Source organism: Geospiza fortis, unplaced genomic scaffold (assembly GCF_000277835.1).
Source record: "Geospiza fortis unplaced genomic scaffold, GeoFor_1.0 scaffold118, whole genome shotgun sequence".
NCBI classification, from domain to species: Eukaryota; Metazoa; Chordata; class Aves; order Passeriformes; family Thraupidae; genus Geospiza; species Geospiza fortis.
The window spans coordinates 127,274-144,032 of NW_005054380.1; the positions used below are offsets into that span (position 1 = coordinate 127,274).

At 40.2% G+C, this 16,759-nt stretch overlaps 1 protein-coding gene across 1 annotated transcript in view; it reads left to right on the forward strand.

Moving 5' to 3' along the window:
• STAG1 (stromal antigen 1) overlaps positions 1 to 16,759 on the forward strand; it is a 113,492-nt gene that overhangs the window by 64,756 nt on the left and 31,977 nt on the right. The window contains exons 11-16 of the mRNA XM_005425032.3: positions 2,928 to 3,026; positions 7,668 to 7,747; positions 9,502 to 9,609; positions 11,793 to 11,907; positions 14,047 to 14,164; positions 15,273 to 15,376. Of these exons, the coding sequence (XP_005425089.1) occupies positions 2,928 to 3,026; positions 7,668 to 7,747; positions 9,502 to 9,609; positions 11,793 to 11,907; positions 14,047 to 14,164; positions 15,273 to 15,376 (624 nt within the window). The remainder of the gene's footprint in view (positions 1 to 2,927; positions 3,027 to 7,667; positions 7,748 to 9,501; positions 9,610 to 11,792; positions 11,908 to 14,046; positions 14,165 to 15,272; positions 15,377 to 16,759) is intronic.

A 16,759-nucleotide genomic window follows, 5' to 3' on the forward strand; every position in this document is an offset into this window, starting at 1 on the left:
TAACTGATAGTTAACAGCTGATTCTTGAAAAATATTACTTTTTTGAGTAACTTCAAACATCATCTTAATATTTAGGATCTGACTTGGTCACTCTTGTGCTGAATTCTGAACAACATGAGTTATGCAGATGTTGGCTTTCACTAACAACAGAAGTCAGCTGCTGCTGCTGCTGGTTCTTTTAACTACAGCTGCCAGGAATCTTCATCTTGCCTTCATTTGGATGAGCAGTTCACTTGTTAAGAGTATCCTCTAGACATGGGATTTCTTTCCAAACCTGTAGTTCTGAAACTTTCCCTTTACAAATTTTCCCCAAACTTTTACATTAGATCTCATTGAGCAAAACTTGGTCATAAGGAAGATCCTGCTTACTGCTCCCAAGAGCCATGACCCCTGTCTGCCCCAGGGCCACTGCTCTGTGTCTCAGTGAATGCTGGACATGGAAACACAGCCATGGCAGTGCTTGGAGGGACAGAGCTGCTGCTCTGTGTCCCTTGTGGGTGACATGGCTGTGCCTCTCAAGTTGCCATGCCCCAGGAGAAGACATCATTGTTCAAGTTAGCAAACCAGTGGGGAGGTCAGCTCAGGTTGGAGGATCAGGATTTAACGTGTGTGGAGGGCTTAGTTTTACTAGGACTTGGAACTGAAATAAATTATTCCTTGAATAATTGCAGTGGATTTTTGGGAGCACATTCTAAACCTTGTAGAACATTTCCATAAAGTAGCACCTCCAGAATGTAGTGGGGCTGCACTTCACAGCTCTCAGCCCCCTCCTAGTGTCTTTGAAGTCCATCCATTTCTCACATCACTCCCTTTTCCCATCTGTGGAATCTCACACTCTCATCTGTCACATCCAGCAATTTCTCATGTCATGTGCAGTATTTTCTCACACCCTCTTCTGTTAGTTTAACCTCAGGCCAGGGTCTAGTCATCTGCCTGCAGCATTAACACATACTTATACCTCAGCTTTTTTAAATTCAATGTGTTCTTTCATAGCAGAGAAATTTTGAATTACAGTGTTAGGATAAAAAATCAGACCATTTGGACCAGGCACAGCAGAATTCTATCAGACTGCTCTTCTTCTGCTTTGTAAGATTTTTTTTGCAGGCCACAGAAATGCCCTGGGGTTCTGAGTCTTTAAATCACTAATGTGTTTAATGTTCCAGTCCACCTGATAGGTGGTGAAGTTTTATTGGTGTTGTGCATATGCCATCTACAGAGTGAGACAGACTGTAGGCAGAATGAGGAAGAGTCTGGGACAGGTGTCAAATAATGAAAGGGGAGGGAATGGAGAGAGACATTTTGGGAGGCACAGAAAGGAGGGTGGAGATGCAATAGGAAGAAATTGGAAAAAGATGGAGTAAGAGCAAACTGAAAATGCAAAGCCTCCAGAAGCACAAGATCCCTTAACAGCTTGGTTTTCATTGGCACTGCCTGAAAAACCTGCCAGCTGGTACCCAAGTTTCTTGATTTTGCTTTGCTTTGATCACGAGATAATTTTTGCTATAATTGATATTTTAATAGATGAAGGCTGAAGCAATAGCCGTAAGCTATTTCCACTTCACGTGAACAGCAGTCACCCCAAAATTATTAACTTCTCTGGAAGTTTGCTGCTGCAAAAAGGAGACAGCAGTGCAGGAGATTCCTGAGCAGTTTCATATTCTACTTCAGAAGACATACAAATTAAACCACAGGGAAGAACAGTTCTTACACTTCTTTGTAGTAGCCCCAATGAAGTCTTTCAGAGGTAGAATACAGAAGTTTAGTTCTCTAACTTGGAAAATCCTTATATTTTGTATGTTTATCATGTCTCCCAGATTTCAAACAACTGTCTATAGGGATTTTTGTTTTTTATAGATTCTCATTTGAATGTGGCTTTCAAGTTTTGCCTTTCTCTGCTTTTAAGCATCTTTTTTATTCCTGTGTATCTGGGAGCATAAATTAAAAGTGTATCAACTATGATATAATTGCAGTAAAAAGCTCTCTTGAAAATAAGAATGTTAAATTAGACTGTTGAGTCTTAATTTTCACGTACTTCATTTATGTGTGGAACTGTTTTGAAACCGTAATTGTCTCTAGATACCTGGACAGCCATGGTTCTTAAAACCAGTTCCTGACATAAAAAAATGCTATTTCCTTCTTTGCATTCCTCTTACTTTGCTTATTGTCTATTTCTGTGGAGAGAATGACCCCAGGGTCCTCTGGAACAGATGTTCCTCTTGTGCTTGACCTCCTAATCAATTAATGAATGAATTAGTTAAGTTCAACTCTTAGTTTACTAAGTCTCTTGCTGGCCTTCCTGTCCATCCCTGTTTGCAGCTTTTACACTAGTATAAGTTTCTTAAGAATCAACCTAACAAGCATTCCCACCCAATTATTTCCCTGCTAGAAGATGTTTGGGGTGTTCAAAACTCCTGTGAGCTGGATGATTCTCAGAGTTATGAAGAACCATCTCGTGTGTGGTGTGTTGAGGGTCTGTGGCACATTGCTGCTCCTCCACTCTGTCGTGTCTTCACTTTATAAAAGTAAATTGACACTGCAGTGAGCTCCACGGGGTATATTTGAGTAGATTTGTGTTTATAACCTTTTTGCTAGCCACACTGCCTGCATCAACCACTTGAAAATCCTACATCCTTGTTTTGGATTTACTTGCTGCATTCTTTATCTTTTTGTGGAGTCACTTGAAAGGGAAGCACTAACAGACATGTAAGTGATGGCACATTAATTCTTTCTGTATGCAAATAGGAAGAAATTCAGCATTGTAGGTGACTGCATGTGGGTTTTGGTTTTCAGCTTAATTGCAAATTGGCTTTGGTCATTTGCATAAAATTTTAAATGTACATTAAACAAACTACAGTATTATGTTTTTTAATATTCATGTGCCTTTGGTTAAAGTATTCTGACAGCTAATCTCAGTGTTTTTTATTTAGCAAGGTGAAGTGAGGTTGAAGTGTTTGAAAGCTCTTCAGAGTCTGTATACCAACAGAGAGTTGTTTCCCAAACTGGAGCTGTTCACTAATAGATTCAAGGTAAGAGGAAATGCAGTTTTTGGAAGGAGGACAGAAGGTAAAAGTGTCATCATCCTGTTGTGGTCTTTGAGTCACATCTATTAAGAATAAACTCATTAGTTTGTGACAAGGCTTGTAACTGCACCACTAAAACTGTGTTACTGAATGCTGAAATTAAGCCAAATCCATTTCACAGGGTTTGTCTTGGAAGATTTGTCAGACTTAACCAGAATGACTATTTGTCTGTGTGTATTATTTATAGCTTTTATATTGTCCTTATTCAATCTGCCTGTATTATTTAATTTTAGATTTATTGATTTTAAAGAATGTATACTAACACAGTCTAAAATATAGCTGAAAGTAGCAGCCCATAATGAAAGATTGTTTGTTACACAGCATTTTTAGCTCAATATGTGCTTGTGTTTGGAGGGACAGTCACTTGGATGTGCATCACAGTCCTCTACACAGTGAGCTGGCCTTGCTGCAGAACAGGAGTTCACGTTGTGCTTCCAAACCCCTTGAGCCAGATTGGCCCTTCAGGAGAGAAGTGCTGGGGGGATATTTCGTGGGGTTTTTATTAGCACAAACTTTTTGTGCAATATCTAGATAAGAATGTGGCTGTTACTTCACTTTGTGGTCTGACTGCTTTATTGTACAAGTGAACTGTCTGGAGAGATGGGTGTGGAAACACTGTCCCTGCTCTTGTTTGGATGCCTGCTGTGGAGAGTGTTCAGGCACTGCCACCATGTCAGCTGCTCCCTCTCCCCGTGGCTTTTGTGTTCTGCAGAACACACTACTGTGGGAAAGACTACCCCCAAGGAAAAACTCATTTATCTCATTTAAATCTTTATTAGAATGCCGATGAAAATATTTGTTCAGAAAAGAAACAGAGCTGACTGGTTTATTTTAACTTAAATCATTATTATAATGCTGATAAAAAATTCTGTTTAGAAAAGTGGAGATTTAAATATTTATAAATACTGTGCACAAGACTTAAACTTCTCCCTGTAGATTCTCCCTTTATGAAAACTGTTTATAAAAACATGATAATCAGCCTTTTCCACATTCACTTGAGATGCAGAATAAAGATGCTTAACCTGCAATAAGCCTAGATATTAAGGAAGGCTTTTTTCCAAAATGAAAATTATATAAATAATAGAGCAGACTCTTTATTAATAGTGTCCTTCATTTAGGATAACAGTCTTAAAGGGCAGATTAAATAAATGTCTGCCAGAAATGAACTAAGTATAGTTGACTAAAGGAGGAGATAAAATTTGATTATTTTAAGAGACCACCTAAGGACCTCCATTCTTCTAATTTTATAAAGCCAGTTTCTGGCACTGTTGCAGTAAAGACAAAACTTCCTCTCGTAGGAGAGAATCTGGTAAACAGGTTCAGACCTCAAAGTTATTCTCTAATGCCTCCAGAGGTCTGCTTTGCTTTATCCTCACAGGACAACCAGAAAAATGGACCCTCTAACTCTGCTGATTTTCCTGTTCCCTCTGTGCAGATTTAGATTTGTTTATATTTGCTGCTTCTGTAATTTCATTTATTTTTAAATTGGTCACTAAAGCTGTCATGGGCTTTTATCTACTTCTCTTTACTAGAAAATGTGCTGGATGCTTCTTTGTCAGGATCCCATAATTTGTGAAGGAAAAGACTGCTTTGAGGGTGAACTCTCCATGCCCCTGCAAAACTTTCAGGACAATTTGAGATACTTTGGGCAATAGTTACTCTGTAATGTACTCCAGAAAACTACAGGGACATGAAACCTCTAAATACATCCTGCTTTTCACAGCACAGACAATTCTCTTAAAGGAAGCTAGGCTAGCCTATGCATTGCTGCTTGCCTTGGGATGGCACAAGGAATTTTCATTTCTGTCAAAGAGGTTCAGTGGGAAGGGAGCCTTGTTAGGAATTCATCTTTCTTCTGTCCCATAAAAGCTGGTTTTACTACAGAAATCTCTATTGTGATGAACTAAAACAGAGGAAAAGGTGTGCTCAAAGTCTCTGTGAGCCTAGAGAACAGATTTGTTTAACATAATGATTAATCACTTTCAGTTTCTGCCACATCCAGAGAACAAAAAGCTGGCATGGCCCAAATGCCTGCATTTAGATTTACAGCTGTGCTGTCAGGGATGTGGCCTTTGGCACCAGGATGGAGTAAAGTTCCAAATTAATGCTTTTTGAATCTCTGATACATTAGCTAAATGTCTTGCCACCACATACTCTACCACCACCTCTTTGAAAAATAATTGACCTAACTGCCATTTTCAGTTCCATGGCTGCTTATTTATATTTCTTCATCAGAATTTAATCGACCTGCACAGTTCAGCTGGTGTTCAGTTCAATCCATTCAAACTGAGACAAATCTCTCTAGAGGTCTTCTAGCTGTTTAAAGAATAAATTAATTTGATCCAGAGTGCCTTGTGCTGGGCTGTTAATATTTCACCTTCCAGAGAGCTGTGACAAGGATGTGATCCTCTCCCTTTTTCAAAGAAAAATGCCTGTTCTTTCCAGCATTTATGTTTCTAAGAGTAGGTGATATGCTGGAAAATAAGCTTTCATCCATCAAAACAAAATTTGTCCATCAAAGAGAGGATTTTTGTTTTCCATCAAGAAGTCCTGTCTGAAACAGGCATTAACTGACCCCATATGGAAAAGCTGTGAATTAACTCCTCTGCAGGCAGTGCCAGAGTCCCTCATCCCTCACCCTGTGCTGTCTCCACAGCCTGGGAGCACAAGGAGAGATTGGCTCTTCAGTCTGCGTTGTTCACAGCCTAACACAGAATGGAAAACTGATATTCAGAGACACTCAGAATTGTATTTCAGCTTAAAAATCCAGGCCTGTGCCCTGTTCTTCTGCTGTACAATGGCACAGGGAATCTCTGTAAAGGCAGATTGAGCAGATGGGGGTTGGAACTTCCCCAGCCACTGAAGTTACACCTTCAGAGGCACTGGGGATGTGGGTCTTGCTTTTAAGGCTCTTGGGGCCTGGCTGGCAGGTGCCACCACACTGAGGTGCTGGCCCCAGGGCAGAAAATGACACATCCATGCTGTTTATTTTAAGCCTGATATTTTTGGGGAAAATTGAGAGAACAGTCTTTTAGGATAAGGAAACTTTCTCACATTGGCTGGTTTCAAAGTCCCAAAGGACTCCAGATTCAGAGGGTACCTCCTGCTCTGTGGACTGGAGAGAGGATTCCCTCCCTGGGGTGTAAGATAAACTCTGAGAGAATACATGAAATTCTAGTGAGAATTTAAGATCAGAATCTCTGGCTGTTCTTTCTCATGGTACTGTTACTGCTGTCCCTTGGCCAGGACCTTAGGAAAAGTTGACAGTAATTTTTTTTTCTTGTTCATAGCAGAGTGCCCTGTGTGGAAAATTGTTTCTTTGAGTCTCTTCATGGACTTCTCACGGTCTTTAAAAATGTTTAGATCCACATGAAATGTATCAAATTCTCCAGGAGCTTAATAGTGATTGATAGAGGCCCCTTCAGTCACAGTGACAAGAAGTGTCTCTGCAGACCTGGTTTTGTTGGGAAGTAACAACTGAGACTGCCACGATGCATTTTTTAAGTACTGATCTGAAATTTCTGTATCAAAATAAACAACAGTTGGTTGATGTCCCCCTTCAGCCCTTAAATGCATGGAATAGTAGAGAAGGAAGGTGAAAACCTTTATTTTGCTCTGGTTTGTTCTGGTGGCTTTCACTGTTGTTGCCTTACACTTCTGTTATTTCTTTTCCAGTCCCTGATTTCTATTTTTTCATATCCCAAAATGTCATAGAGTACCTACTCATTCCTGAAGCAGGTTAAACCAGCAAAATCAAGTTTTATTTTCAGATGGCCTGATTTCTGTTCAGTAACTTGCTCAGTCAAGCAAAGAGCACTGAGACATATTGCATTTTTATGGCTGGATGGAAATTCTCCCCAGATAGGAAGGACAACATACACCAAACTCAGCTATTTTTGCCAGTAATCAAATTGAACCTAAGGAGAGAGAAACCCTTAAAAGACTTCTCATAACTGCAGGATCCTTAGAAGTTAGAAAATTGTTAGATTTGACAGGAGAATGATGTGCTTGTCTCCACTAGAAGGAGTATGGGAAAACATAAAATCAAACCATGGAATTCCCCACTTTCCTGGAGAAGCTCTGTAGTGTAATTCTTGAGCTCTGCTTCAAAGCTTGAGGTGTAGACAGGGAAAAGGTCACAACTTTACAGGCAACCTGCAGATGCACGAATTCAGGTGTGATTTTTCTTCACAGTATTTCCATATATGTAGAATTCCTTCCGCTGAAATTACTTGGTTTCAGGGGAATGAAGTGGGGCAGTTTTTCTGCTGTTGTCCAACTCAAGTATGTGACTTTTCAGGAAAGACCTGTTAAATTGATCCAACCCAGAACATGCTGTAGTTCCCAAGTCTCCTCCCTCCCTTTCTGGCAAACACCGAGGATAAGGACTGCTGAAGCACTTGTTGCTGTTACAACACACAGCTAAGGGGTGCATTAAAAGGTTGGGTAATATTGAGGGGCACTCATTGTCAGCGTGCAGTGGAAATATCTTTCTCCCCAGAAGTAGTTTTTCTGTAACCTGTAGAATTTTCCATCTGCTGGCCTTGCTGTGTTTGTGCCTGTGACTGACCTGGAGTTGCCTTGCAGGACCGCATTGTGTCCATGACGCTGGACAAGGAGTACGACGTCGCTGTGGAAGCCATTCGATTGGTCACACTCATCCTGCAGTGAGTGCTGCCCCAGCTCCTGCCCTCCCTTGCAAAATTACCTACAGCACTAACATTCCAGTGACTTGAGTGCTTTGCTTGGCTATTGAAGTGAATGTGCTACTTTACACTTAGTATGAAGGTGAACTGAACACATAATATGGACGTAAAGCTAAAGGTAGCTATTTCATTTCATGGAAATATAAGAAGCAAAGTTTAAAAATGTGTGGATGTTTTGGCATCCACACATTAGTGCATCCATTGTGTAGAAAATGCCAAGGGGCATTTCTGCCTTTTGCCAAGGGCAGAACAACTGTCCTCCCAAAGTGAGTGGCTGTGGGTTATGCTTGCTAGAGTAACTCCAGCAGCAATCCTGGATCCTACAGACCAGTGTAGGCAGAGTTGAATGATTTCCTGACACAGCTGAAAAGAGTCACATAGTAGGACACCTTCCAGGCTTTTCCATGTTGGGATGCAGTGGTTCCCCTGAGGTAAAGATCACCTCAGACATCCTCCCACTTGATGTGGAAACAGCCTGTCCCCAGCAGCCTCATGAGTGTGCACCTGGAAGGGGCCATGCTAGGCTTTTATAATATATTTATTAAAAGCTGTGTTGAAGAACATCTGGTTTACAAGCAGATGTACAGAATTTTTGCTTCATATTTTATATCCAGTGGCTCCACTTTGAAGAATGTTTTTGGACATGCAAAATTTGAACAAAAGATTGCACTAGCCTTTCCTTAGTAAAGAAGTCTAGACTTCAGTTTTTTATTTATGGTCACTGTTTTAAAGAGATTAGCCTTCTAATATTAGCAAGACATGAAATCTTGCATCTACTGTTGTATTTTTAAAGTAAATATAACAAATATGGTCTGAAATGACATGTAGAACACATCTTTCCCCTGCATTATTAGCAGTTTTTGGGAACACAGTAAGTTTTAAGGTCAAAAATTGCCCAGTACACTTTTTTTTGGTCTGTTCCTGCTTTCTTTTTGGCTGCCCATTGAAGGCACAGGCAATGCTAAATGCATTTAGCACATGGAGAGTCTGGGTCACCTTGAAGAGCACAGGGCAATAGTCTGGCAGGTAGGAACTCCAAAAAGGTGTCTGGAGCAATCCTGATGGAGAATGACCAATTAAAATTATGTCTAGTCTGAAGCCAAATGATTTACAGTCCTGATACTTAAATGGTTCTAATGGATGCAAATTAAACAAGGATGGAGGTAACATCCTGATTGTGACAGTGCTGTTATTTTTATACCATTTTTGCTAACATTCTGGGACAGGCTGCCCAGGGAAGTGTTCAAAAGTGGGGACATGGATTAGTGGTGAACACAGAGGGCCCAGGTTAATGGTTGGACTCAATGAGCATGGAGGTCTTTCCCAACCTAAAGGATTCTGTGATTCCAGGTTTTTAGTTTATGCTGTTTGATGAGTGTTCGGCATCTTGCAGTATGTGCATTGAAGTTTGTTTGATGGTCTAAGGAATAAGCAGGGGAGGGTTGTGTGCAGTCATGCTGATATTTTAATATTATTTTATCTCTGTATTGATACAACTGGGAGAAGGAAATCAGAGAAACTTCCAGTCTTACAGACCCTTTAAATACCTCTGTATTTTCAAGTTGAACCAAAGATCCTTGAAGTCCTTGTTCAACCATGTAGGATTTTGTGGGAAGTGAACCAACCTTGTAGCTGTCCCAAGTGAGCTGTGGGAGGTGAGGGGATGGAGATATGAAGCCTCTGCTGTAGCTGAGGTGTTGTTGTGACTCTTTCAGTGGGAGTGAGGAGGCTCTGTCCAATGAAGACTGTGAGAATGTTTATCACCTGGTGTACTCAGCACACCGGCCTGTGGCAGTAGCAGCTGGGGAGTTCCTCCACAAAAAGTAAGTCATCAGTTGCCCTGGAATAAGACCAAGTTTGTGAATGCTTCCTAGAGAGGTAACATCAAAAAGCAAAGAAGCAATGGAGTGAAATATCTCAATTTAGCAAATCGGGTATTTCATTTAAACCAGAGACTTTATTATCTTGTTTAAACAAGATCTGAGGACTTGAAGAAATTGAATGTACATTTTTATTGCTCTGCAATTCAGATAACATTTCCCAACTCCTTGAGGGTTAAAGATATAAAGGCTGCACAAACTTCTGAAGTTGGTTTAAGTCCTGCAACACTTGCTGAATTCCTGGTGTGATAAGATGCATATATTGGGCTTGTAGTCTGGGGTGATCTACCTGATATGTCAACAGTCATAATTTCTAGCAAGTTTTAAGACAGTTTATTTCTCTGTTGTGAACTTGAGAGATTTTTATGTAGCAATAACTACAAAATTTGTTTCTAAGCTCACTGTCTTCCCCTGAAAATATATTGCATTATGATTACTTCTTTCATGTCTTCACTATGCCAGAGGACATGACCCAGCTTTTCCAGGGATGTGAGTCACACCACCTCAGTAACTGTGACCAGGGCATTGCCACATCATAGGAGTTAATCTCTTCTTTTTATTTGTAGTTAAAAATCCTTCTGACATTAGAGTTTTTTTATTACATGTATAGAGGATTTATATTAGAACCCATGTTAGCTAATTTTTTCATGCCAAGATACAGGTAGGAAAAAATACACAAAGACACCTGTTTTTCTTTGCCAGTGCTCTAATTTTCTATGGTTTATTAAGCATTTACAGCTCCACATTTTAATTGCAAACTTTCATTGGTGCATTTTTGGAATTCCAGCTTTGTGATCAAGCACTACCTGTTTCAAGAAATATATGTGCAGATTTCCATTAACAGCAAGACTTTGTACTAGTTACTGGAAAGGGTTAGGTTCTCATTAAAGATACACACTAAAATTCCTTTGTTAATCAACATGTGACTGAATACTTTTGAAAAATGCCTCAAGGTAAATAAGGACATACCTGCACCACAGTGCACTTAGGAAAAAGACAAAACTTAGTTTTGATTTCTTTTGCAAGGTACTATGCTGTGTTCTGTAAATGTGCCTCAAAGCTAACAGCATGGAGACAAGATTGTCCCATTCTTAAGTAATTTTGTCTTGGTTTCTGCAAACAAAATCTCCAGTTAAATAAGATAGAATCTATTTCAGGCATTTGAGGTGTGATTTATCTCACCTAATTTAATACATTTCACTAGCACTTTCTCTGTGATAATCATCAGACATGGTCTCTGCGCTTAGCCGAGGAAAGCAGATAGTACAGAGGATATAAAGGATCACTGGCTCATCCCTGAGGTGCAGGTTGTAAGGTATCTCAGCACCTGCACAGGTACTCATTGCTTATCTGTTAAGATAAGCAGGGGGGATGAGGTAATGTTTTTAACTAAAATACAACATTTGTGTGTAACTTATCCTTCTCTTCAGTGAATTACAGCAGTGAAATCAGAATTCTGTGTTTCACATGTTAATCTGCTTTGTGATTTCACATAAAAGCCAGGAATAGCTTTCAGACTTCTCAAAGTAAAACAGTCATTGCTGTAACAGTAATACTGCCACATCTGAGGTCTCTTGGAAAATTTGAGCATTGAAAGGAGTTTGGGATGGGCCATGCATCAGGGAACCCAGTGCAGTGTGTGTCAATTACGTGTAAAACCCAAAATAATGGGTAGGAGCTGGTTTTATCTTTGATGCTGCTCCTGGTACCTGAGGTTGGCTGTTTGATGGATGTCAGGTTTGTTTGTACCATGTCCCAGCCAAAGTGATACAACCCCAGCTCTCAGTGCACTGGTGCTGCCTCCACTGCAAGACTGGATAAGTTATAAATGCATAACTGTACAAGTGATGCAAATACTTGAAGCTGTGCATAACCTTCAATGTAAATAGGTTTTGGAGAACTTTTTCCTTTGTGAAATTCTTCCAGCCTTGTGAACTGAAACACTGAAGACAAATTCATCTCTTCAGACAGGCAGAGGTTGTGGCCTCTTTCCATTGAAAGAAATAGCTTGAGATACTTGCACTGTTTTATGAACAAATTTACTATATCAAGAATGAATGTTCATCATATTCTCGCAGAAATGAGAATTGTTGTGATAGCCATGAGCTCCTTCTGCTTATTTTCAGGCTGTTCAGCAGACATGATCCCCAAGCTGAAGAGGCTCTAGCAAAGAGGAGGGGGCGAAATAGCCCAAATGGAAACCTTATTAGAATGTTGGTTCTTTTCTTTCTTGAAAGTGAGGTAAAAAAGTCATTTTTAACCTTTAAATGTTTAATAAAACCTGGAACTTAAGTAGTGATTTATCAACACACAGTAATAAATTGTCTTTCTTTTCCCTTTTATTTTATATTTTCAGAAATACCATAAGCCCTTTTCCCTGCCCCTCCATTTCCTTTTCCATTAAGGAAATTGATTTGAAGATCTTCATGGTTTAACTCCTGCATGTCCCCACTGTACTCACGCTGCATTGCTGGTGCTGTGGTGGCTGCCAGGGTGCATTGCTGCACACAAATGGAAACGGGTCTTTGCTTACATAACCATGCAAGGAGAATACCTCTGGAGTTATTCTTTGTGGAGTAAAACAATTTGAATCAGGACAGGACAAAAATTACATAATATCTCCAATTCTGATTAGAATCATAGATGAACTCAGTGGGAAGGACCTGAGGGTCCTTAGCTCATATAATTCCTCAGGATTCTCCTTAGAGCAGAGTCAGCTGTGAGATGAGATGAGGTCTTCCAGGGCTTTATGCAGATGCATCTTGGAAACATTGGAGGATGAGGAAAACAAGCATAGATGTGGTGACATGAAGTGTTTGATAAACACACCCAGGGTGGGATTGTGCCCATGATTTATAGAGACAGCATCTATGGGAAATTGTGTGGTACATGAAGTAACAGTAATAGAGATGGAGAATGGTGGTGGAGGGAGGAAAATTTCAGAAGATACTGTCAGGTACAGGATGTTCTTAAGATAGAGGGGGAAAGGTTCAAAATTATTAATTTGATTTGATAAATAAGCAGATTGAAAGAAAGGAATGACAGAAATGTTTCTCTAGAGAAGGGAGCGTAGTATATTTTGGGTAAAAAGCAAAAGTATAGATATTACAATTGGTTATTTTAATTGTTATGAAGCCTTGAACAAGAGATTTGACTGAGAATGAAAAGAAATACTCAGAGTTGCTGAGAAAGAAGGACAAAATTTTGGTACAGTGTTCTTGTTTTTTAGAAACACCTCATTAACCTACAAATTAATCTGTATGGACCTGTGTGGTCCTTCTGTCTGCCACCTGAATAGATTTTTAGTTCCAGCTTTTTTAAAACTTAGATTGTAAAGTTCATTGTGTTTTACAGTGTCTACCCCTTAGATGTGAGTGTGATTTGAGTTACTGAGCACTGACCTTTTTGGTCCTCCTGAGGAGAAAAGAGACTCTGCTCCACTCCCAAAGCCAAGATCAGCAACATTCCTCCCATGCTGCTCCCTGAGGGCCACTTCTCTCTCAGGGCCAGGTTTTGCTATTGCTTTTGAGAGAGTTGTTAGGAGCCAAGTAGAATATCCTGACTCCGATTTTAGTAAAGAGCTGGAGAATTGGGAGTTTGCATGTGGGTGGGATGGGTTAAAGCTGCAGCCTGGGGTGTATTCAAGGGAGTGAGCCTTGCCCAGCAGCAGTAACTCTGGGACATTTTGCCCAAAGCTGTCAGAAACAGAGCAGGAGAATGTACTGACACCTCCTTCTCTGCACTCAGGAATGTTTTCCAGCTAAGGAGTCAGTCCCTGGCAAGCACAAGCTGTGTGTTGTGCTTGTTACTTGTTGGTAGTAGTTAAAGTTAAGTTTAGAAAACAGCAGAAGCCTATGGGTTATTTTTCTCACTTTACAACAGTTGTGTTAATTCACATGAAAACATTTTTTGCAGTTGAAGTTAGTGTTAAATCTATAGCCTGTGAAATCACCAGGATTTTTGCTCCCTTTTTTTTGAGCACATAGCAGCATGTATGAAAACCAATTGCTTGTTCAAAACAAGTACATTACAACTCTCATGCCTTACCATCTCTCCTTTTTGTAATGCAGTGAGAAAGTGAGGGAAGGTAAGTTTACAGCTTCTGGGTCAAAACTCTGGGAAAGATTTTTCCCAAACAAGCAGCTTTGTGGAAAAGAAGCTCAGTTTGGTTTTATTTTGTTTCTGTTAAAATATAACCCCATTGCACTGTTGTCATTCACTTGGGAGAAAACCTTCCTGAATTAGTTTCAAACTGAATGTTCTTTCCAACTAACATAAGATATGTGCCCAGGACACATATCTGTGTCCACATGATTATGAAAGTTGAAGAACTGGTGCTTATACCAAGAGCTGTACTGATGATTGCTTTGGATTTTCTAGTTGCATGAACATGCAGCCTATTTGGTGGACAGCTTGTGGGAGAGCTCTCAAGAACTGCTGAAAGACTGGGAATGTATGACAGAATTGCTCTTGGAGGAGCCAGTCCAAGGAGAAGAAGGTATTGGCTTAACCTTTCCTTCCTTGATATTGCACAGTATTGCTAATTATTCCTTAAATAACTCTGCCACCCACAGTGAAACGTCTTTTTATGTTGTGGTTTGTTTGGAAAGCATATTTGAAGATTTTGGGTTAATCTATTTTTAATGTACTTTCCTTCTAAAGCAGCAATTTGTACTCTATTTTTCTTTTTATTTGTTCTCTGGAGGTTTTTTTTTAATGAAGTGTGCTGCACTGTGGTTCCCTAATATTAAAGGGAGTTTACTCAAGTCTTAGCTTGATTTTGTGTGAATGTTTAAATAACAATTTCAATAAATTAAATAGCTAATACAATTTTGAATAAACAAGCACTTCAGGTGATGCTAGTTGATATGGGGTTTTTCCAGGTAATGTGAATGCTCAAGAGAAAAAATGAAGGGGATTCTTTCGCCATTAGTTTCAGATTTCCTTTTGCTGATAATAGACCTGGGAGCACAAAGTAGCCAGGGAGACTGGGGGCAAAGTGTCTTAAGGTTAATGAGTGTCATTCAGGATCCTTTTTAATTCCTCAGGATTCTCCTGCTTCAGGGGCCTTCACAGGGCTTAGGTGTTTGAAAAATCAATGTTTCTGGCAAGGTGTGCTCATCCTGTCCATGCTTCAAGGGCTGGCCTGTTGGTGTGCACCTGCTGCAGTGAGGATATTTATAGGGTAATTTTGTTAGGAAATTGGTTCTGCATAGCCTAGTGGTATTTGATCCTCCAAATGTGAGCCAAAGCACTTGCCAAAGAGCAGAGAATTTATGAGGAATTGACAGAGAATTGTCTGCCTCTGTTTCCCCTCTATGACTCCCTTATTTTGTAGATCTTCCTTATATTCCCCTTCATTGATCCTTTTCTCCAGCCTACATTTCTGTGGGCTGCTTTCACTTCTGCCGTGTCCATTTTGCGGGGATGCGAATGGCAAATCAAAGAGGCGGCGGGAAAGCCTCGATGAATGTGCCAGTGTGCCTTATGTGTGGCGTTGTGTGCTCTGTGCTCCCCTGGTGCTGTGTGCTCCCCTGCTGTCCCACACTGTCCCCGTGGTGCTGCCTTGCCCCCAGTGATGCCTGTTGTCCCTGTTGTCCCCACAGCAATGTCAGACCGGCAGGAGAGCGCTCTGATCGAGCTGATGGTGTGCACCATCCGACAGGCTGCCGAGGCACATCCCCCCGTGGGCAGGGGCACCGGCAAGAGGGTGAGTGGGGCTGCGGCTGCCTGCTGTCACCAGAGCATGGAGGATATTTGTGACACCACTTCGGACGCTCCTGCAGTGGAGTTTTGTTAATTGGTGTTTGCTGTTTCATCTGAACACTTCTAAGAAAAATATTAGAAATTCTGTTTGTGGACATGTTTGATTTTGGGGTTTGCATGGCCAAGTTAAGCAATATAAATTTTCAGCATAAAAGTATTTTTTGATTATATTTTTGGATGTTCTTTTTATCATATCCCTGCCTTATATTTGTAATGTACCCACATCATCAGCCCCTAATGTTAAACCTATATTAGAGTGGAAAGTGTAGGAGCAGAGCAGGCTGCCTCTAGCTGTCTTCCATGAAAATGAATGTGCTGCTAATATGGACATAAAATTTGCAGAAAAGTCAACAGGATCTTCATCATGAGGGTGTTTAAGTACTGGAACAGGTACTGGGAGTTAGTGCACTTTCCGTGCTTGGTCATTTTGGAGACCTGACTGGACAAAGTCCTGATCCTTCCAATGTGACCCCTGGGCTGGCTGTGCTTTGAGCAGGAGGGGTGGGACTGGGATCATTCTGAATGTGTCTGTGCTTTTAGGCATCCATCCTCTTAGGCCTCTTCCACTGAGTGCCCTAAAAATTTCAGAACTTCACATTCTGGCCAAATTGCCTCTTTAGTTTATTTTATAGGGACTGTTTGGGCACTAGTGGAAGGCCATTCCTAAGGCTGGACATGCAGTTTTAAACACTTCATTCTAAGTCACAAGGTCAGGGTAATAACAGGTTTTCAGCTGTATTTTCCATAAATACAACATCCATGTTCCAAAGCTGTCTAAGCATCTTAAACATATTCACCTGATTTTTGGTAGTCCCCATCTTATTTAGGATAGATGAAAGTGGAATAAACCCACGTGAACACATGGTTCTTCTTTTAGCATCCATTATAAATAATCATAACTAGTTTGTTAAAGCCACAGATTTAATAAAGATGAAATCTGGAGAGTCTTGGCATTCTCTATTGCTAAAATAATGCAGTTACTTAATTTCTGAATTTTTTATGTGCCAAAGCAGATTAGTCTCATGTCCAGAAACATCATCCCAGGAAAAGCTCCAAGAAGTCATCAGTTCAAACATGCTTTATGTACTTTAATTTATAAAGCGTGTTCTTAGGAATTCCTAATTTATTAAAACATTTCAGGATTAAGGAGGGAATCCATGAAAGCACTTACTGAAATTTACACAAGCATGTCTTATCTTATGTTACAAAAACTGTATTGTAAGCACAAGTTTTTTGTCTAAAGCTGCAAACCTTTCTAGCAGTCAAAGTGACCTTTAAATTAAAAAAAATTCTGTTTGGAGCACTAAATAATGTCATTATTAACTTT